At 45.8% G+C, this 15,861-nt stretch overlaps 1 protein-coding gene across 2 annotated transcripts in view; it reads left to right on the top strand.

Moving 5' to 3' along the window:
* Nucleotides 1-15,861, top strand: part of BTRC (beta-transducin repeat containing E3 ubiquitin protein ligase) — a 2,926,431-nt gene that overhangs the window by 374,740 nt on the left and 2,535,830 nt on the right. For both annotated transcript variants that reach the window (XM_069611642.1, XM_069611641.1), the window contains one exon: nucleotides 1,721-1,828. In XM_069611642.1, coding sequence (XP_069467743.1) covers nucleotides 1,727-1,828 — 102 coding nt within the window. In that variant the 5' untranslated portion in view covers nucleotides 1,721-1,726. The remainder of the gene's footprint in view (nucleotides 1-1,720; nucleotides 1,829-15,861) is intronic.

Below are 15,861 nucleotides of genomic sequence, written 5' to 3'. Positions count from 1 at the left end.
CTCCTGTTTGCAAACCGCATCCGACGTGGGATCTGAACGTGGTCCTTATGGAATTGTGCCATAAGCCCTTCGAACCAATGGCTATGGTAGATCTTAAGCACCTTTCGTGGAAAGTGTCCTTCTTGGTCGACGTGACTTCAGCAAGACATGTGAGTGAGCTCCAGGCTTTGTCGGTGGAGCATCCCTTCTTCGTCTTCCACAAGGATAAGGTTGTCCCGAGGACGAATCCTTCTTTCCTGTCAAAAGTGGTCTCTGATTTTCGTCCAAATCAGTCATTCTTCCTGCCCGTCTTCTTCCCAAACCCGGCTTCGGAAGCCGAAAGGGTTTTGCATTGCCTGGATGTTAGAAGAGCTCTTAAGTTCTATCTGGACAGAACATCTGAATTTAGGAGTTCTTCTCAACTATTGGTGACCTTTGGTAATCTGCAGGGTAAACAGGCCTCCAGAGCGACTATCTCCAGATGGGATGCGGCCTGTATTATGGAGTCTTAAACTGTTCAGAGCCTCTAACCTCCTAAATGGATCCATGCACACCTGGTACGGGGCAAGGCAGCTGCTGTTGCCTTTCAAAAGTATGTCCCCTGGGATACCATCGCGAAAGTGGCTACATGGGCCTCTCCATCAGCCTTTTGTAAACACTACTGTTTGGATCTGAGCTCCAGAGCTGATGCTCAGTTTGGCCAGGCTGTGCTTAAAAACCTTTTTCAGTAAGGAGTTTTCCAACCACCCGTAATTCCTGTGAGGAGTGCTTGGGAATCTCCCATAAGTATGGAGGAAAGGGGACGGGAGAGTATAATAAGGGTACTCACCGTAATGACCATCTTACTCCTAGTCCATAGGCCCATTTCCTCCATACGCCCGCCGGTTGTATACGAATTGTTCGTTTTACAACTGTTCGAATTACAATTGACCTTTTCACAATTGACCGAATTGTGAAGGTCAATTGTAACATATATGTTGGGGGAAATCCCCACAACCCCCCACCCGACGCCAAACCTCCCAAAACCCCTATATATATATACATATTTATATATATATCAATTGTGAAAAGGTCAATTGTGACCCTTTAAATTCGGTCAATTGTTCATTCGAACAATTGTAAACGAACAATTTGGGTAATACCCGCCCGCCCACCGTCCCCTCTAATAAGGTTCCTCTGTTATTGCTTAAAAGCGATAGAAAAGGACTGATGGGCGATGCGCTGGGCGGAGCTAAGGAGGGCGGGGTTACGGCCGCGTGAAGTACCCCGCATAAAAAGAGAGGAAGGACACATTTTTGAAAAATGTGATGCTTTTTACAAAGTGCTCCGGTCCCGTCCCACAGGACGTAGTAATGTTCCATAAGTATGGAGGAAAGGGGACTATGGACTAGGAGTAAGGTGGTCACTACGGTGAGTAACCTTATTATTCTACTTATAGATCAAAACATCCACCTAGGATGTCAACATTTGACCCCGGATTGCCATTACTATTGGGACAAATATGTAATTCCTTGAAAGGCGGCAATCATCTTGAGACATGCTTGTTCAAAATTCATTACTTTTATCCTGGGATAATTGTGATTATGATTACCGGTGTATTTAACCGCTTAACAGTATTTCAAAGAATAGTCTTTTGTCTCGCTATGAGCATGTTACTACATCTCTATTCCTCTTTAAAGTGCCTACGTTTGATGCAGTTAGGCGTCATGCTTTTTGTTCTCATGGTTTTTTCTCTCCACAGTGCTCTATGCCCAGGTCCTTATGGCTTGGCTGCTCCAGCTTGGCAGACAGCATGCCTTCATTACGATGCCTATATAACCCTGCGACCGACACACTCACAGCTTTTCAGGTACATTTCTATTTCCTTCCTTTCTTGCTTGCTTTCATCAGTTTTTTGGAATATAATGTGTTTGTTTACGTGGCGTTCAGGACTCCTGCTGTTGCTGGTGGGGTAAATATCAAAATGTGTTTAGTTTCAAACCAGTTTCAATTGTGAAACATGTTTTTCACACGTTTAACTTGAAGTAGGCCCTATTATTCTTTTGTTGGTAATCTTACTGGGAGCTTCTCTATAATCCGCAAGGCCTGACCCACCCATCATGGTGGCCACCTTGGGGCATACAGCTCTTACAACTGCAAACCAAAGCTCTTGCATGCAGCTCATCGCTAAATCACCAGATCTGACCCTTTTCATCTTGGTAGCCCTTCTTTGGAGTGACAGATCTTTCATTTGCTTCAGCAGTCGAGCTGTATTGGTGCATAGCCCTGACCCAACCATTGTCCTTGCCACAATTATCAATGATCTAAACTTTTCCAAAGCCCATCAATTATAGCGTGACTGTTATCTTTTTCCAGCCCTCCCCTTTCACCCTCACCTTCCCTTTTTGTCATGATGCCTACCCCCGGGGAACCAGACCAGGTCCAGCAACCCTGGAAGCAGGCATCAAGTTGTTTGAGCAAGCCCAAAAGCCCCCGTTAGGGGCTGTTTGGGTGCGGTCCTGGTGCCTATGGCGCCAGGCTCATATGGTGAGTCAGTCCTGGCGCCATAGGCGCCAGGCTCATAAAGTAAACTTACCTGATGCAGACCATGCTGCAAGCTTACCTGGTGCAGACCATGCTGCAGAGCTCCAAGCCAAATGAAGCTTGGAAGGGACTATTTTACCTAGGGACTATTTTTTTTACTCGGGTGGGGCTGGGGAAGAATACTCACCTGGGACTACTTTGGAGGCTATTTAAACCACGCCCGAAGAGCAGCACACGCTTTGCGTTATTCTGCATCGAGCAGCATAACGCTCACCGTATCTGCAAGCCTGCATCCAGTCTTCTACCACGCCCGCCTCGAGTCTACAGCTCCTAGAAAAAGGGAGGAACAGAAGGAGAAAGGTTAGAATAAGAGCAAACCTTCGATCCTTACCTGGATTCCGGATCCACCGCACCTCCGAACTGGAAGAAAGAAGCATTTACATGTGCCGCCTCGCCTGCTGCAGCGCCGCGCTGAACTCACCGGCCCTCGCAGCATCCTCACGATCCACCGCATCCTTCTGCACGTTCCGCCGCATTCTGGCACCTAAGGGGAACACAAGAACAGCAAAGGTGAGCCAAGGAAATAAACAGAGGCAATAGTAACTACCCCCATAGACTTACCTGATTACCGCCGGGGGTACTATTCCTCTTCATGGGTCGGCGCAGTCTCCATTGCATCCTCGCCGCACCCCGGCCCCTAAGGGGAACAAAAGGACGACAAGGTGAGACAACGGGACAATAAGGGGAACTCTTCTCACCATAATAGACTTACCTAATTTTACTCCGGAGGCATAATTCCCCGAACTTCATATTTTCTCGCCACACCCGAATAAGGGAACAGGCAGCTTACATTCTGGCCTTATTTTATTGTACTGTGTAGGATAAGCCAAATCCTTACCTGAACTTCGTCAGCTACCACGAGGACCTCTTTGCTGGGGTCAAGCTGCAAACTGCAAGGAATCGGACAAGAGTGAAAGTCAGACATGTGAACTCTTACGAACTACATATTTTTCGCAGTCCTTATTGTTCTGGAACTCAGATTCCTTCGAGCCAGTGAAGCAATTGGTTATCAACGCGCCCCTGTGCTCAGTGCAGGATGGAGAGCTCATCTTTTCAAACCATCAGGTGAGACTATAGGAGGGGACATCAAAAGTGATCTGTGGGGAGAACAGCGGGGGTGGGGGGAATTTACACTCGACTCCACAGGTGGTTAATTCCCTTTCTCCATTTGCAGAAGGATATTCCTACGGGCCAAGCAAACGAAGCTAGGTGGGCCTGTCCAGTCCGTCATCTCGGCCCTAAGCGTCACATTGGTGGAGACCGCAGCTGTCCAGTTCGGACCGATGCCTCTGTGGGAGCCAGGTGAGCATAACACTTTTCCCCTCTCTCCCCTTTCCCAACACCATCAGCCACTGATCTCCCAGACATCCAGCATCTGAGTACTGATGTATGTCTACCTATGGGTGCTGGTGCAAAGCTTGCCCTCCATTTTTCCTACAATGGCATTCTACTTGCCCTCTCCATTACTTCTGACTCTGAGTCTAAGTTCTGCATTGATTTCACATCCTCCCTCTGCTCACACCCTCACAAGCTGTCCATAACTGTCCAGACTATGCTTACCTCCCTAAACTTTGTTCAGTTTCTCTCATCTTTCGCATGTGCTTTCCACTTTTCCTATAACATCATCACAATACATGTTAAAGGCCGACCCTTGACCTCCGTCGTCCTTCTCGCATCTACCCGAAATCTCCTCTTCCACTGTGCTCTGGTGATATTAGGAAGATATGGCAGGCCCTGGGGCAGGCTAAAGGCAGCCTGGCTGAAAAAGTACTCCATTCTGTGAGTGAAGCACATGGGAGTGCCCATGTTGAGACGACTGCTCCTATACAGAATCTAGTCAGGATTGGGAATTAGGAAGAGGGCCGATCCAGGATCCATCGGGAAGCCATCTCCCTTAAGATTGGGAATCTTAAATCTTCTAAAGCCCCTGGCCCTGATGGCCTGGCAGTTGTAGGGTTAAAAAAATGCTCTGGAGCACTGGGTGACAATTCTGAAAATGTTGTTTGAGAAGAGATGTGGGAAGGTAAGATCCCGATTTCCTGGCTATCGGCAATACTTATCCCTGTGTATGGGAAAGGAGACCGGCTGCTACCGGCTAACTATCATCTTCTGGCTATGCTAGATGTTCCCGGTAAGCTGTTTGCTTCCTATAGGATTTTGAATCACTTCCAGATGGGCTTTCACCCAGGCTGCTCCACTATACACAATGTGAAGGCTATGGACTCATTAATTGAGGGCACAAGAATTAGGGGAGGCCATGGTCTGTACGCTTTGTTTGTGGACTTTACATCCGCATTTGACTTGGTTCCTAGATAGAGGCTTTGGGCTAAACTAGCAGCCAGGGGTTGTCCACCTGTACTATTACATTTTATAAAATTGCTCCACTCTGACAATACTTTGCAGGTGAGGCTGGACAACGAAGGGACATTATCTAGGCCTTTGGTAGTTCTAGAGGGGTTAAACAGGGGTGTAGATTGGCCCCATTCTTGTTTAATATCTATTTAGCTGAATTCCCAGAATATCTTGAGGCTGGACACTTGCCCGCCCAGAATTGGTTCAGCCCCTGTCGAATACCTTGCTTATGCCAACGACCTGGTTCTTATGGACGTGACCTTTGTGCGTATGAGAAAGCTAGCAGAGGGGCTATGGAGCTATGCATATGAAAACAAGCTAGTCAGCAATAGGCAAAAGACCCAGGTTATGCTCTTTACTCAAAAAAGAGTAGCCTGCCCAGCCCTTCTGATGGAGGGCATATGTGTAGATTACGCTGAGAGCTATTGGTACCTGGGGGTGGAGCTGGAGAGCAGAAGAAACTATCCTTCAAGTCAAGCTGCCAGAGAAAGGAAGGCAATACAACTAACAGCGTTGATTGCTGCCTTCAATAAAAAGTCTGCAGGGTTCAGCCTTCCTGAAATTCTGAAGCTGTACAAACAGTGATTCTGCCCGTCTGTCTTATATGGTCTGGAATCTCTAACCCTGGATGATTTGTCTTGGGTTGCTAGGGCTGAGGCCCGCTTTTGGCATCGACTACTGGGCCTCCTCCCTGTATCACGATGTAAATCATCCACCTGGAATTGGGCATTTGTTCGATGACTACCACACTCCTACTGAAACGTGGTCTACTATACTTGAAGGTCCTTACCAATCCACAGTGTAACCTATTAATACTAATGGGCTCAGACATGGTAAATAAAGTACAGTCAGGGTTTGTTAAGTTCACTTTTAAGTATTTCAACACTCGATCCCTGGATTGTCCGGAGTAGATCTCAACTTGAGATCTACTCCGGACAATCCAGGGATTGAGCCCTTTTACTTCATGGATATTTGTGACCATTGGAGGACACTCACCTCGACATGCACGTTCCATCCTTAATCATATTTACACGATTATTGCCTTGAGAACGACTTATGGTCGAAACACATGACGGCTGACTTTGTGTGGACATTTTCATTAAACAATTTATCTTATCTAAATCATGGATCAAATATATAATTCTAAAGGATTCTAATTTAGGGAAGAGCGCATATCTGTGTCATATTTTAAGAAGCAAGAGTTTTGAATCTTGAATTTTAAATTCTGAATTTTGAATCATATTGTATATTCTTTGTATATATTGTATGTATATATTATGTTTTTATTTTCCTTTATGTGTAGTCTTTGACTGTATCACATTCAATTATAAACAAATAAATCTCCTCTTCTACTCTCTATTCCACTTCTCTCCCATTGACACCCATTGTGCACTCATATGGATCTCTTTGCACCCAAAATTATCGAAGTGCGTGCGGCTGTCACCTGGTCTCCCTTCCACGCCATCTTGAGTCTCTACAACTATTGACCCCCCTTTCCTGCGTTTTATTTGTGTGTGTACAGTTATCAGTCTGGCCTACTAACAATGAAAAATTCTTGTGTGTTAGGATGCCCCTCAGAGTTGTCACAGATGGCCTCAAGAACACACAAATTCAGACTCCCGCCAGGCTTTTCTAGGTGGACCCTAGCCTGTATGCCACAAGAACTGTAGTGGCATTTAAACCAAAAACGGATGCCTTCCAAATACCTGGTCTCACTGGCTCTTCTTCTCATGCCCTTGTATTCCTCGCCTTGATCTTTCCTTCCTTTGTTTACCTTTCTTTTACTCTGCCCCTTCTCTTCCTCTCACTCCATTTCCTTTCCCTCTGTTAGGTATTTTGCACTATCGGGTGGTAGCTGGTTTATTGACTATCAAGCTCTTCTCTCTTCTCTTGTGGTATTGAGTATATACCGTGGGTTTTGGCCATCCACCAACTCAAAAGGACAGAGTGCAGTGGACGATTGGGTTGTCTTTCTTAAAGCAAAAAGAGCCAATGGGATTAAAGTGTCCCATTTCTTTCCATCCTCTGCAACCAGCTTTCTCAGGATACATTTCAGTGTTTGATTAAACCTCTCAACCAGCCCATCTGTCTGTGGATGTACACCAATGTTCTAAGGCTCTTGAACTTCATGAGGTTTTTCATTTCACCCATTAGTTGGACATGGAACTGCTGCCCTTGTCTTGAGTGTTTCCGTAGGGAAGCTGACCCTGGTGAAGAACGGAATGAGCACTTTTTGTATGGCTTTAGTGCTGTTGCTTCTCAAGGAAATACCCTCCAGATATCTGGTTGCCTAATCTAGGATTACGAGGAAGTACTTTAGTTACAGGAGCCCCACAATATCCATACCAAATCAGAAGTATGGACCCTTGATGATTGCCAATGGTTGTTGGGGAGGCTTCTGGGTATGTTATCCGGTGAGCTCTTGTGGCAGATTGGGCACAGAACAATTTGATTTGATCTGAGCCTACGCGCGATGCTAATAAAATGATCTGAGTACATTGATCTGTGTTCACTAGACACAGATGTCCAACTATCAGATTGAAGTAGACTAACTCCATTATCACCTTCTGGAATGGCTTGGGGACCAAGGGCTGATAATTATTGGTGCTTCCCTCCCACCCCCCTTCTTGGGTTGGTGTCCACTCGATACAGGAGCCTCTTCTTGTCTATGAAATGGGGATCTTCAGGGTTTGGCTTTCCTCCTCAGATGCCAACTTCTTCCGAGCTTGTTCCAGAAGGGGATCTGTTCTGTGGGCCTCTGCAAATTCAACCGATGCATGGCCTGGGACTCCTAAGGTACGGGAATCTCTCCTCTGGGCATCTGCAACACCCTTCTTTGACCCTCTTGACGTCTTTGAGATCTTCCACTTCCTCAATCTAATAGGTTTTCACACAGTAGTTGGGCTATAGGTTGATCGGGTTTTATGACAATTGATATTCCCCTGGTTAAAGCGGAATATCTTCACCTCCCCTCAGTAATCCCCATAGTTGACTCCAGCTCCCACACCCAAGGAATGTTTGTGATCCAATCTTGGCTTGTGGGCAATCCGTCCATGTGTCACTTTTGCTACCTCTACCCACAGCTAGTCTTGTCTAAGGCCTTAACCCAGGATGGGGCCACCACCTCCTCATTTCCATCCAGATCACATCCTGCGGCCCTTGCAGTGGCTGTAGTTGGAACTTGATCAGTATAAGTCATACTATCCTTACAATTTCCTTTGGCTGTGGGCGACCTCAATATTGGGTTTTGAATAATCCCATGATGACACCATTTGTCACATATGGCCACAAGAACACACAACTCAAAGAAGTTTCAAGGGGTTTTATCGGCTGTGGCGTGCTGGAGGAAGGAGTCGGAGAAAGGGGTGGCATATTAACGTATGCTTCATTCAAAATAATAAAGAAAAGACCTACCTCTACCTATCCCTAAAGGGTTTTCCCTACCTACCTAAAGATAACTGGGGTGCTCGTCGTCATGGTTGGATGTCCAACTAAATATGTTTGTCCTCTCTCTGAACTAGCCTACTGTAGCCCTACCGCTAACAAACAACATAAATGTAATACAGCACCATAAGAATGACTCCCTTCTCCTGGTTCAACGGATCAGTCCTAGGGGCAGTCTCTCACGATAGTTCAGCTTCTACCAGGAGAATGACATCCTTCTCCTGGTTCAACAAGCTCAATATGTTGGCTTCTAGCTGATAGTTCCTTATAAAAAAAGTTCTGTTTCAGCACAACAATCTCTGGTATAAGAGGATGACCTTCTTCTCCACTTTAACTGTGCCAACCTCCAGGCTATTGCTTAACGTTTTACTTTAGCTTCTGATTCAACAATACTGGTGAGAACCAGGAGAATGAAGCCCTTCTCCTGGTTCAGCGGGTCCTCAGTTCACTTCCTGAAACGGTCTTCATAAGCCCTTGCAACTCCTTTCAAGCTTCTTTCTGGGATTGTCTGAATATTGCACAATCCTTCCAATGGAAACTACTTACAACTTGTTATGGTCCTTTTTAACATTTGAGTAAGGGAGATGCCTTCCCTCGCACCTGAGGCTTTGCTGGCTTCCGATATCTTGTTTATCTTTAGTCTCTGTGGCCCAACAACTGAGACAAGGAAGATCACTCTTGATGATGTTTCCCCACCTCACAATCTTAGTACTCTTGATACAGTTACTGAGACGAGGTAGATAACTCCCAAGACTTTGTTCACTCTGATTACTTTGGATACAACTACTGCAACAAGGGAAATTACTCCTTGTGTCTTCTTCAATTAAGGTTGGCTTCTGACACTCATTGTGACGAGGGAGATGACTCCTGAGTGTCTCTATTTTGTCTAGGCTCATGGCACTCTCTGTGACGAGGGAGATGACTGCTGAGTCTCTCTCTACTTGTGCTTTGGTTTTTCTCAACTCCTGGACCCCACCCGGGTCTCCTGCCATTCGCGTTACCTGGATTATGTTTGGGCTACGTTACTGGTTCTTCCCGTGGTGTCTTTGTTTTGCTCGAAGCTTTTTGCGTCACTCCTCTCGCTTCCTCTTAGCCTACATGGCTCTGCATAGGCCTGGGGCTAACAGTGTCAGCATTGTCCATGGGCCGCGTGGTCCACCTGCCAGAAGTCATGCCACAGTCTTGAGTTTCCCAGTCCTTGGGCGAGCCGAATCCCAGCCGACTAGCAGAGGGTCTCCTCGCCTGCTGCGCAGTGTCCTCTTCTGTGAAGACCAGCTTCTTGCCACTGCTCTCTGTGACTCCGATCTGGCTCTGCGGTTCTCCCGCCAAGGCAGTTCCAGCTCAGTTAAGGGACCACACAGTCTACTTCCTTTCGGTCACGCTACCATCTCCCGGTTTCTAGCTTCCACTCAGAAATTCCCTGTTTTGGCCTGTGGTGGACTCTCCGTTCCTCGGCGTGCAGTCTTTTCCCCGGGTCTGCCAGGTTTCACACCAGTTCCAGTGTAAACCATGCTTGTGTGTCCTGCCATGTGTATAGCTGGAAAATGTACTGTATCACAGACAACCGGAACAGATGGCTCCTTCTGGGACCAATTCTTTGAGTTTGTCACAGATTTGGAACTTAGATATCTGCATTTGGTTATTAAAGGTGATTTTAATTTGCATTTGAACTGTCCTGCCACGATGGCTGAGAAGCAGTTCTTTGAAGCATTGAAGGATGTGGGTTTGACCCAACTGGTGTCTGCTCTGACTTACTTAGCCGGGAATACTCTGGATCTAGTCTTTGCCAGGGGTTCTCTGGCTACTGCTTCTTCCCCTCCCCCTCAATCCCCCCCCCCTCTTTCCTATCCAATGGTCCGACCATTTATTTGTGGCTTTTTTTGATTTAGGCAGAGGTTGCTCGGACCTCAGTTGAAGCCAAATATCAACGCTGCCGAAATTTGTTAAAAACGTCTAATGCGGATATTGTTTCTAATATTCAGACACAATGTGGAGCAGCAGGTGCAATACATTTTTCCACATTAACTCAAATTTTTACCAGTGTGACAGACACCTTAGCCCCGCTTACCCTCCACAAGCTGAGGGGTCGACCCTCTCAGCCTTGGTTCATGGATGAACTCGAGGCCCTATGGGCAAATAAACGTCAGGCTGAGCAAAAATAGTGGAGAACCTGTTCCGCCAGTGCTAAATCAACGTTTACTCTGACTTGTAGCACTTTCAGATGGCCAAAAGTGCCTTCTATACTGGCAAAATTGAAAATGCTCTTAATCAACCCCGAGATTTATTTTCTGTTGTCCGGTTTTCCTCTCTGCCGCTCAGTCGTCTCTGAGCAGCAGAGAGGACTGCTGCTCAAAAGTAGGAAAAGCAGATAGACGAATCTGTTCCCGTATCACATTAACTTTGATAGAAATGCTGCTAGATCGTCACAGAGAGCTTGAGAATGACCACCTGCAAGGTAGTATTCCGACTTGCAGGTTGGACAACCTTCAAGTCCAATCTGCGTGTTGAAATGTTCCTCTACTTTTACTATGGACAACCAAAGTCATGTAAGCATGAATTACTTTTACATGGAAGGCCATTTAAAGACTAGCAGGCATCATTGTATTCTTTTTTTTTAGATGTCGAAGCAGAAATAAGCAGCCTTGTTAAAGGTTCACTAAAACACCAAGTTGAAAAAGAGATTATCACATGCAATTTACCCCTCCCACAGACTTGTCTTGCAGGACTTACTAATGTTTAGCTTTTAAATGCGGGTGTTGGTTCAGACGATCGCTGTGTCCAGGGCGGTGCAAGCACTAGGCAAACTAGCAGGCTGCCTGTGGTTCTGAGATCAGGGGGTGCCAAATAGCTGGTTTTCCCCTCTGCTTTTATGAATTACAAAAGAGATGTAAACTAATCGGAATTAAAGTAGCTGTATAATGTCTTCCTGCAATTATGATGTGCCCTGCTGCGGACGACAGTGCTCACATTTCTAGGAGTCTCTAGCATGGCATTGGAAGCAAGGCCATTCATTGCCTATTCACATGTGTTTTGAGCAGCAGAGTGCATCGTCTGTCTCCAATAAAAGCACAGTGGCCTAGCAGGAAGAAATATTGATCAAACTAAGAGGTAAGAACCAGGTCATGCACACCAGGAAAGTCCAGATTCACGGTACAACCCTTGTGCAAATTCTGGTTCCAGAGCATGGGCTAGAAAAGAACACCCACAGGTAGGAGCAGGAGGGAGATGTGTAGGGATATCGGGGCTGTTCAGGAAAATGCTGTTAAAAGTCAATCTCAGAATAGCTTGACGTGTGCTGTGCTTGTAGCACATCTACTCTGAAACATTTTTATTAGGATGACCAACCTGATATCATTTTTAAGCAATGCTGGAAGGACCCGCTCAGAGTACTGACCCCACAATTGACTTGTTGCAACGTTTGCTCTCAGTGGGAAGTAATGCATATTTATTCATGCATCTTTGAAAATACTTAATGAATAAATAGACTTATGTTGGGCACAATCGCTATTTGAAAGTTGAATTTCTTTATTTCAGGGAAAAATTCACAGCTCCAAGAATTATCAAGCATTTCTTGGAAAGTTAACAAAGATGCCCAATTAATTTGCAATTTTCTTGCTTACCTTCAAAGAAATACTAAACCGTACCGGTCAAGCCTTGCTGTCTTTGCTAGTATATTTATATCCAGTGCAGGTTATAAATTCAAGATAAGCATGACAGCGGAGTATATGTGCATGTTAAAGGTAAATTCATAGCACTCGGCTTGTCAAAGTTTTAGTTGGGTCTTCTGATGTTAAAACGCTGGTCAAACTTTAAACTTACTGTTAAAAGAATTAAAGAAATTGAAAGATTTTAGAAGGTCATAATAGCATTTTGATGATGGGAAAAGAAAGGTCAGACCGTCCAAATTGATGGCACTCAAAAGCCAGGCCGGAGCAACTAATAATCCACTGGGAGTGCTATTGCACATAGAGGATCCTGGTGGCCCTTTGCCTGCAGTGTACTTCTGCCCAAAGGGCCACATATGCTCTAGTTGAGCTGTACTGCCCTGCAGTCTTAGAATTTGCTGTTCATCATCCCTGATTTATTTAATATCAACTGCTACTTAAGTAATCTTCCACAGCGGTTGTCAAAACATAATACATGGTATTAATGGTTGAAAGTGGTTGAGCCAAAAAATTGATCATAAACAAAACATTTATTAGGACTACACCCCTTAACTCTTGCATGATTATTACATGTGTACAGCATGTGTGTGAGGAAAACCTGCACTGATTCTGTTTGTGTCAGAAATGTACCAATTTGAATGAAATGTGCGCAGGCCCTTGCAATCAGTTGCTCTGCCAATGCTGTACTTAGGCATATTTTAAGGGAAACATACACTGGCCCTGGCATTCTGTGCGAGTACCTGTTTGCACTGGACTTGTACTGAACCGGCCCCTGTTGTACATGCTTGTTAGGAAAGATTGCAGTGACCCTGCACATGCTGTGTCCGTTTGTGAGGGAAGCTTGTCTGGCCCTGCCCATGCTGTCCACGTTCCCATTTGTTAAGGAAACATGTAATAGACTTGTCCATGCTGTACTTGTATCACTTGTTAGGAAATCGGGCACTGGCATGTGGACTCATATCTGTACATTTTTGTGAGGGGCCATTGCAATTACTTTTTTTGTGAGGCAACTTCCACTTGACCATGCCAAACAGTTTGTTCTTGTTGTATAAATGCTGTATCCATTTGAGATCAAATCTTGCACTTGTCCTGATCGTGCTTCGTCGTTATGGAGGTTCGTAGCGATTTGTTTGAGTATTATTTAGGCACAATGCTGTATCTGTTTGTGGAAAGCACCGACTGGCCCTGCCCACGTGGTTCCTGATGTTTCTTTTTTGAAAAGCTTGCAAAAGTCTGATCTATGTTGTACCTGTTTGAGGAAAGCCTATGCTATTCCTAACTATGCTGTGTTTGTACCTGTTCTTTTTCTGAGGGAAGCTTATGCTGGTCCTGTGCATCTAGTAAATATATGTGGCAAATTTGTGAGGCAATATTGTACTTTTGGAAACTTTGCATCAGTTCTGCCTAGTTGTGACATATAGGTGCCTGTGAGGTAATTTGGACTGGCTGCCTCCAATGCTGTGCCCGTTTGGTGTGTTATAGTAACTTTCAGTGTTGCTGACCGTGATGCATCTGTCTAGTGTGCGATGGAAGCTTTCAATTCTGCTCCCTTTGTGGTTCCTGTTATTTGTGTGAGGGTAACTTGCTCTGATACCCATATTATACCTTTCCTGTATGCCAGGGAAGTTTCACATTCTGCTGCATGTGCTGTCTGGTCTTTTCGGTGTGTGGATAAAATGTTCACCATTTGTTCCAGTACTAAACCTGCTTGTGAGTTAAGGTAGCAGTGTGGCATGCATTCATGCACACAGCCGGTCAAGTGGCACAGCGAGTAGAGCGCTCGCTTTGACACCCGTGCAGAGCCTGTTAACGCAGGTTCGAATCCCGGCGGGGCCAAACTCAGCCTTTCATCCTTCCGAGGTCGATAAATGAGCACCACACACCGTGGGTAATAATAAGCAGCGCTCGGATACCTGAGGGTTTGTAGCGCTATATAAAAGCCTAATTATTGTTATTATTATTATTATTATTATAACTTTATGCAGCAAAGTAGTGCCAGGAGGACCTTTTTGGGGCAGTTTGTGAAAAATGGGACATTTTAACGAACATAAGGCCAGTAAAATGCGTTCAAACTTCCGGCTTTACAGTGCACTAAAGCCCCTCTTTAGCCGCTGCCCTATTTTCGTGTCTGGCCCTAATGGCAGCCCATTGGCGGTCAACAGCCTGGCCAAAGAGTTTTCCCCAGGTGGATTTCCTGAAACAGCTGATGGTGCTCCCCATGCGTGGGGATGGCGGGGATGTCTCACTCCTGTTCTCCTCTCCATCTCTGAGACGGCAAAGGAATTCCCTTCACTCCCCTGCGAATACACTCGAGCAAAGTGTATTTTTCTGCCATTTCTGATATCTGGAAAGAGGATGTGAAGGGGCCACTACCAAACCGAGCCAGCAATAGCAAAGCCACTGACAGCCACAGCTACTAACACCCTCTCACTTTCAGTGAATCTAGCAGCGTTTTCTGCCACTCTCTTTAGCGCAGGCTTAATGGATGAAGGTGGAGACAGGGCAAAGGAAGATATATGGCAATCATAGCCAGTGGTAGTTCCACCTCCAAATCGGGGGTTCTCAATGGGAGTGGTTGAAGGAAGTACTAGCCTCCTTCTAGCAACCTTTAAATAGACTATGTGACGATTCACAGGATCTCGTTACTTCTCCCCAGAGGTGAGAGTAGGGAGGTGAGACCGCTACGCAACAATCCCCTTGGGGGTAGCGGAAAGCGTGATCTCACAGTTCTGTCACGGAACTACCTAAACCCCTGAAGAGCTACTCACAACATCTAATCGACACTCTAAGCTTGACAAACCAGTCTCTACCTGTTATTGTGATGTCTCTGAGAAATCCTTTTCTTACGTAAATAATACTGTGACGAAGAACGTAGAAACAATGAAGAAGACCCAGTGGTTGGTAGCCAACCCCATTGGGGTGAAGAAGATTGACAAAGGAGTCTCCACTCCATCATGGAAAGAGACAAAGGACTATGTGGATACGCTGGGTCGGACCCTGCATTTCAGGATACAGAGTGAAGGACCAGTGCAAAAGTGCCACAAACCTGGGAAGTCCAAACCTGGGCTTGAGAAGAGGTTGGAGAAAGCTGAGGCGACCTGGCGCCTCAGCTGGTAAACTGATAACCGGAAGAACAGGGCACAGCAACAGCAGCAAGCAGTTAGCCAGCTTGCTGTGACCCAAGAAGGTGGACCAGTTGGTCCAAGAACTGCACCGTGACTGTACCAGGAGGGGCTCAGCCGCAGAGCAAAAAAAAAAGCCATTGAACCAAGCAGCTGTTCCAGAGGGGAAGTCCCTAGCCCCACTGAAGGAACCAGTGATGCCTACCTGAAGCAGATGAGGTAATGGGAATGGCGGGAGACCCGCCTGGGAATCAGGCTGAACTGAGAATAAAAAATACTTAGGGATGGATCATACTTGTCCCAGTGGCAGTGAAGATTGTGAATATCGACAAAGGCATCACCACTACTCCGGGACTAGTCATACTGGTGCCAGTATTAGTAAAAGTTGTGAACAACGAAAAGAGGATAAAGAATACTTGGGGACCGATCATACTCGTCCCAGTATCAGCAGAGGTTGTGAAGCTCGACAAGAGTGTGCAGAATGCTTAAGGACCAGTCTGGTGTACCTCAATACACGTGAAGGTTGGGAATGCAGAGAAGGAAAAAGAGTGCTACATTTTCCCCTACTTCTACTAAACCAAAATATTATAAAAGTCAAGAGATTGAGGAGGAGATACAAACAGCCAAAGGACTAACTAGAAGAGTCCTAGTGAAGATTACCCCTGCTAATAGCGCAGGGAGTCTTGATTCTATTAAAGACAGGGAGGCAAGCATTA

This window comes from Ambystoma mexicanum, chromosome 8, assembly GCF_040938575.1.
Source record: "Ambystoma mexicanum isolate Mex_15411 chromosome 8, UKY_AmexF1_1, whole genome shotgun sequence".
Lineage (NCBI taxonomy): Eukaryota > Metazoa > Chordata > Amphibia > Caudata > Ambystomatidae > Ambystoma > Ambystoma mexicanum.
The sequence above is the reverse complement of the archived record's forward strand: the minus strand, read 5'-3'. Positions and strand labels throughout refer to the sequence as shown.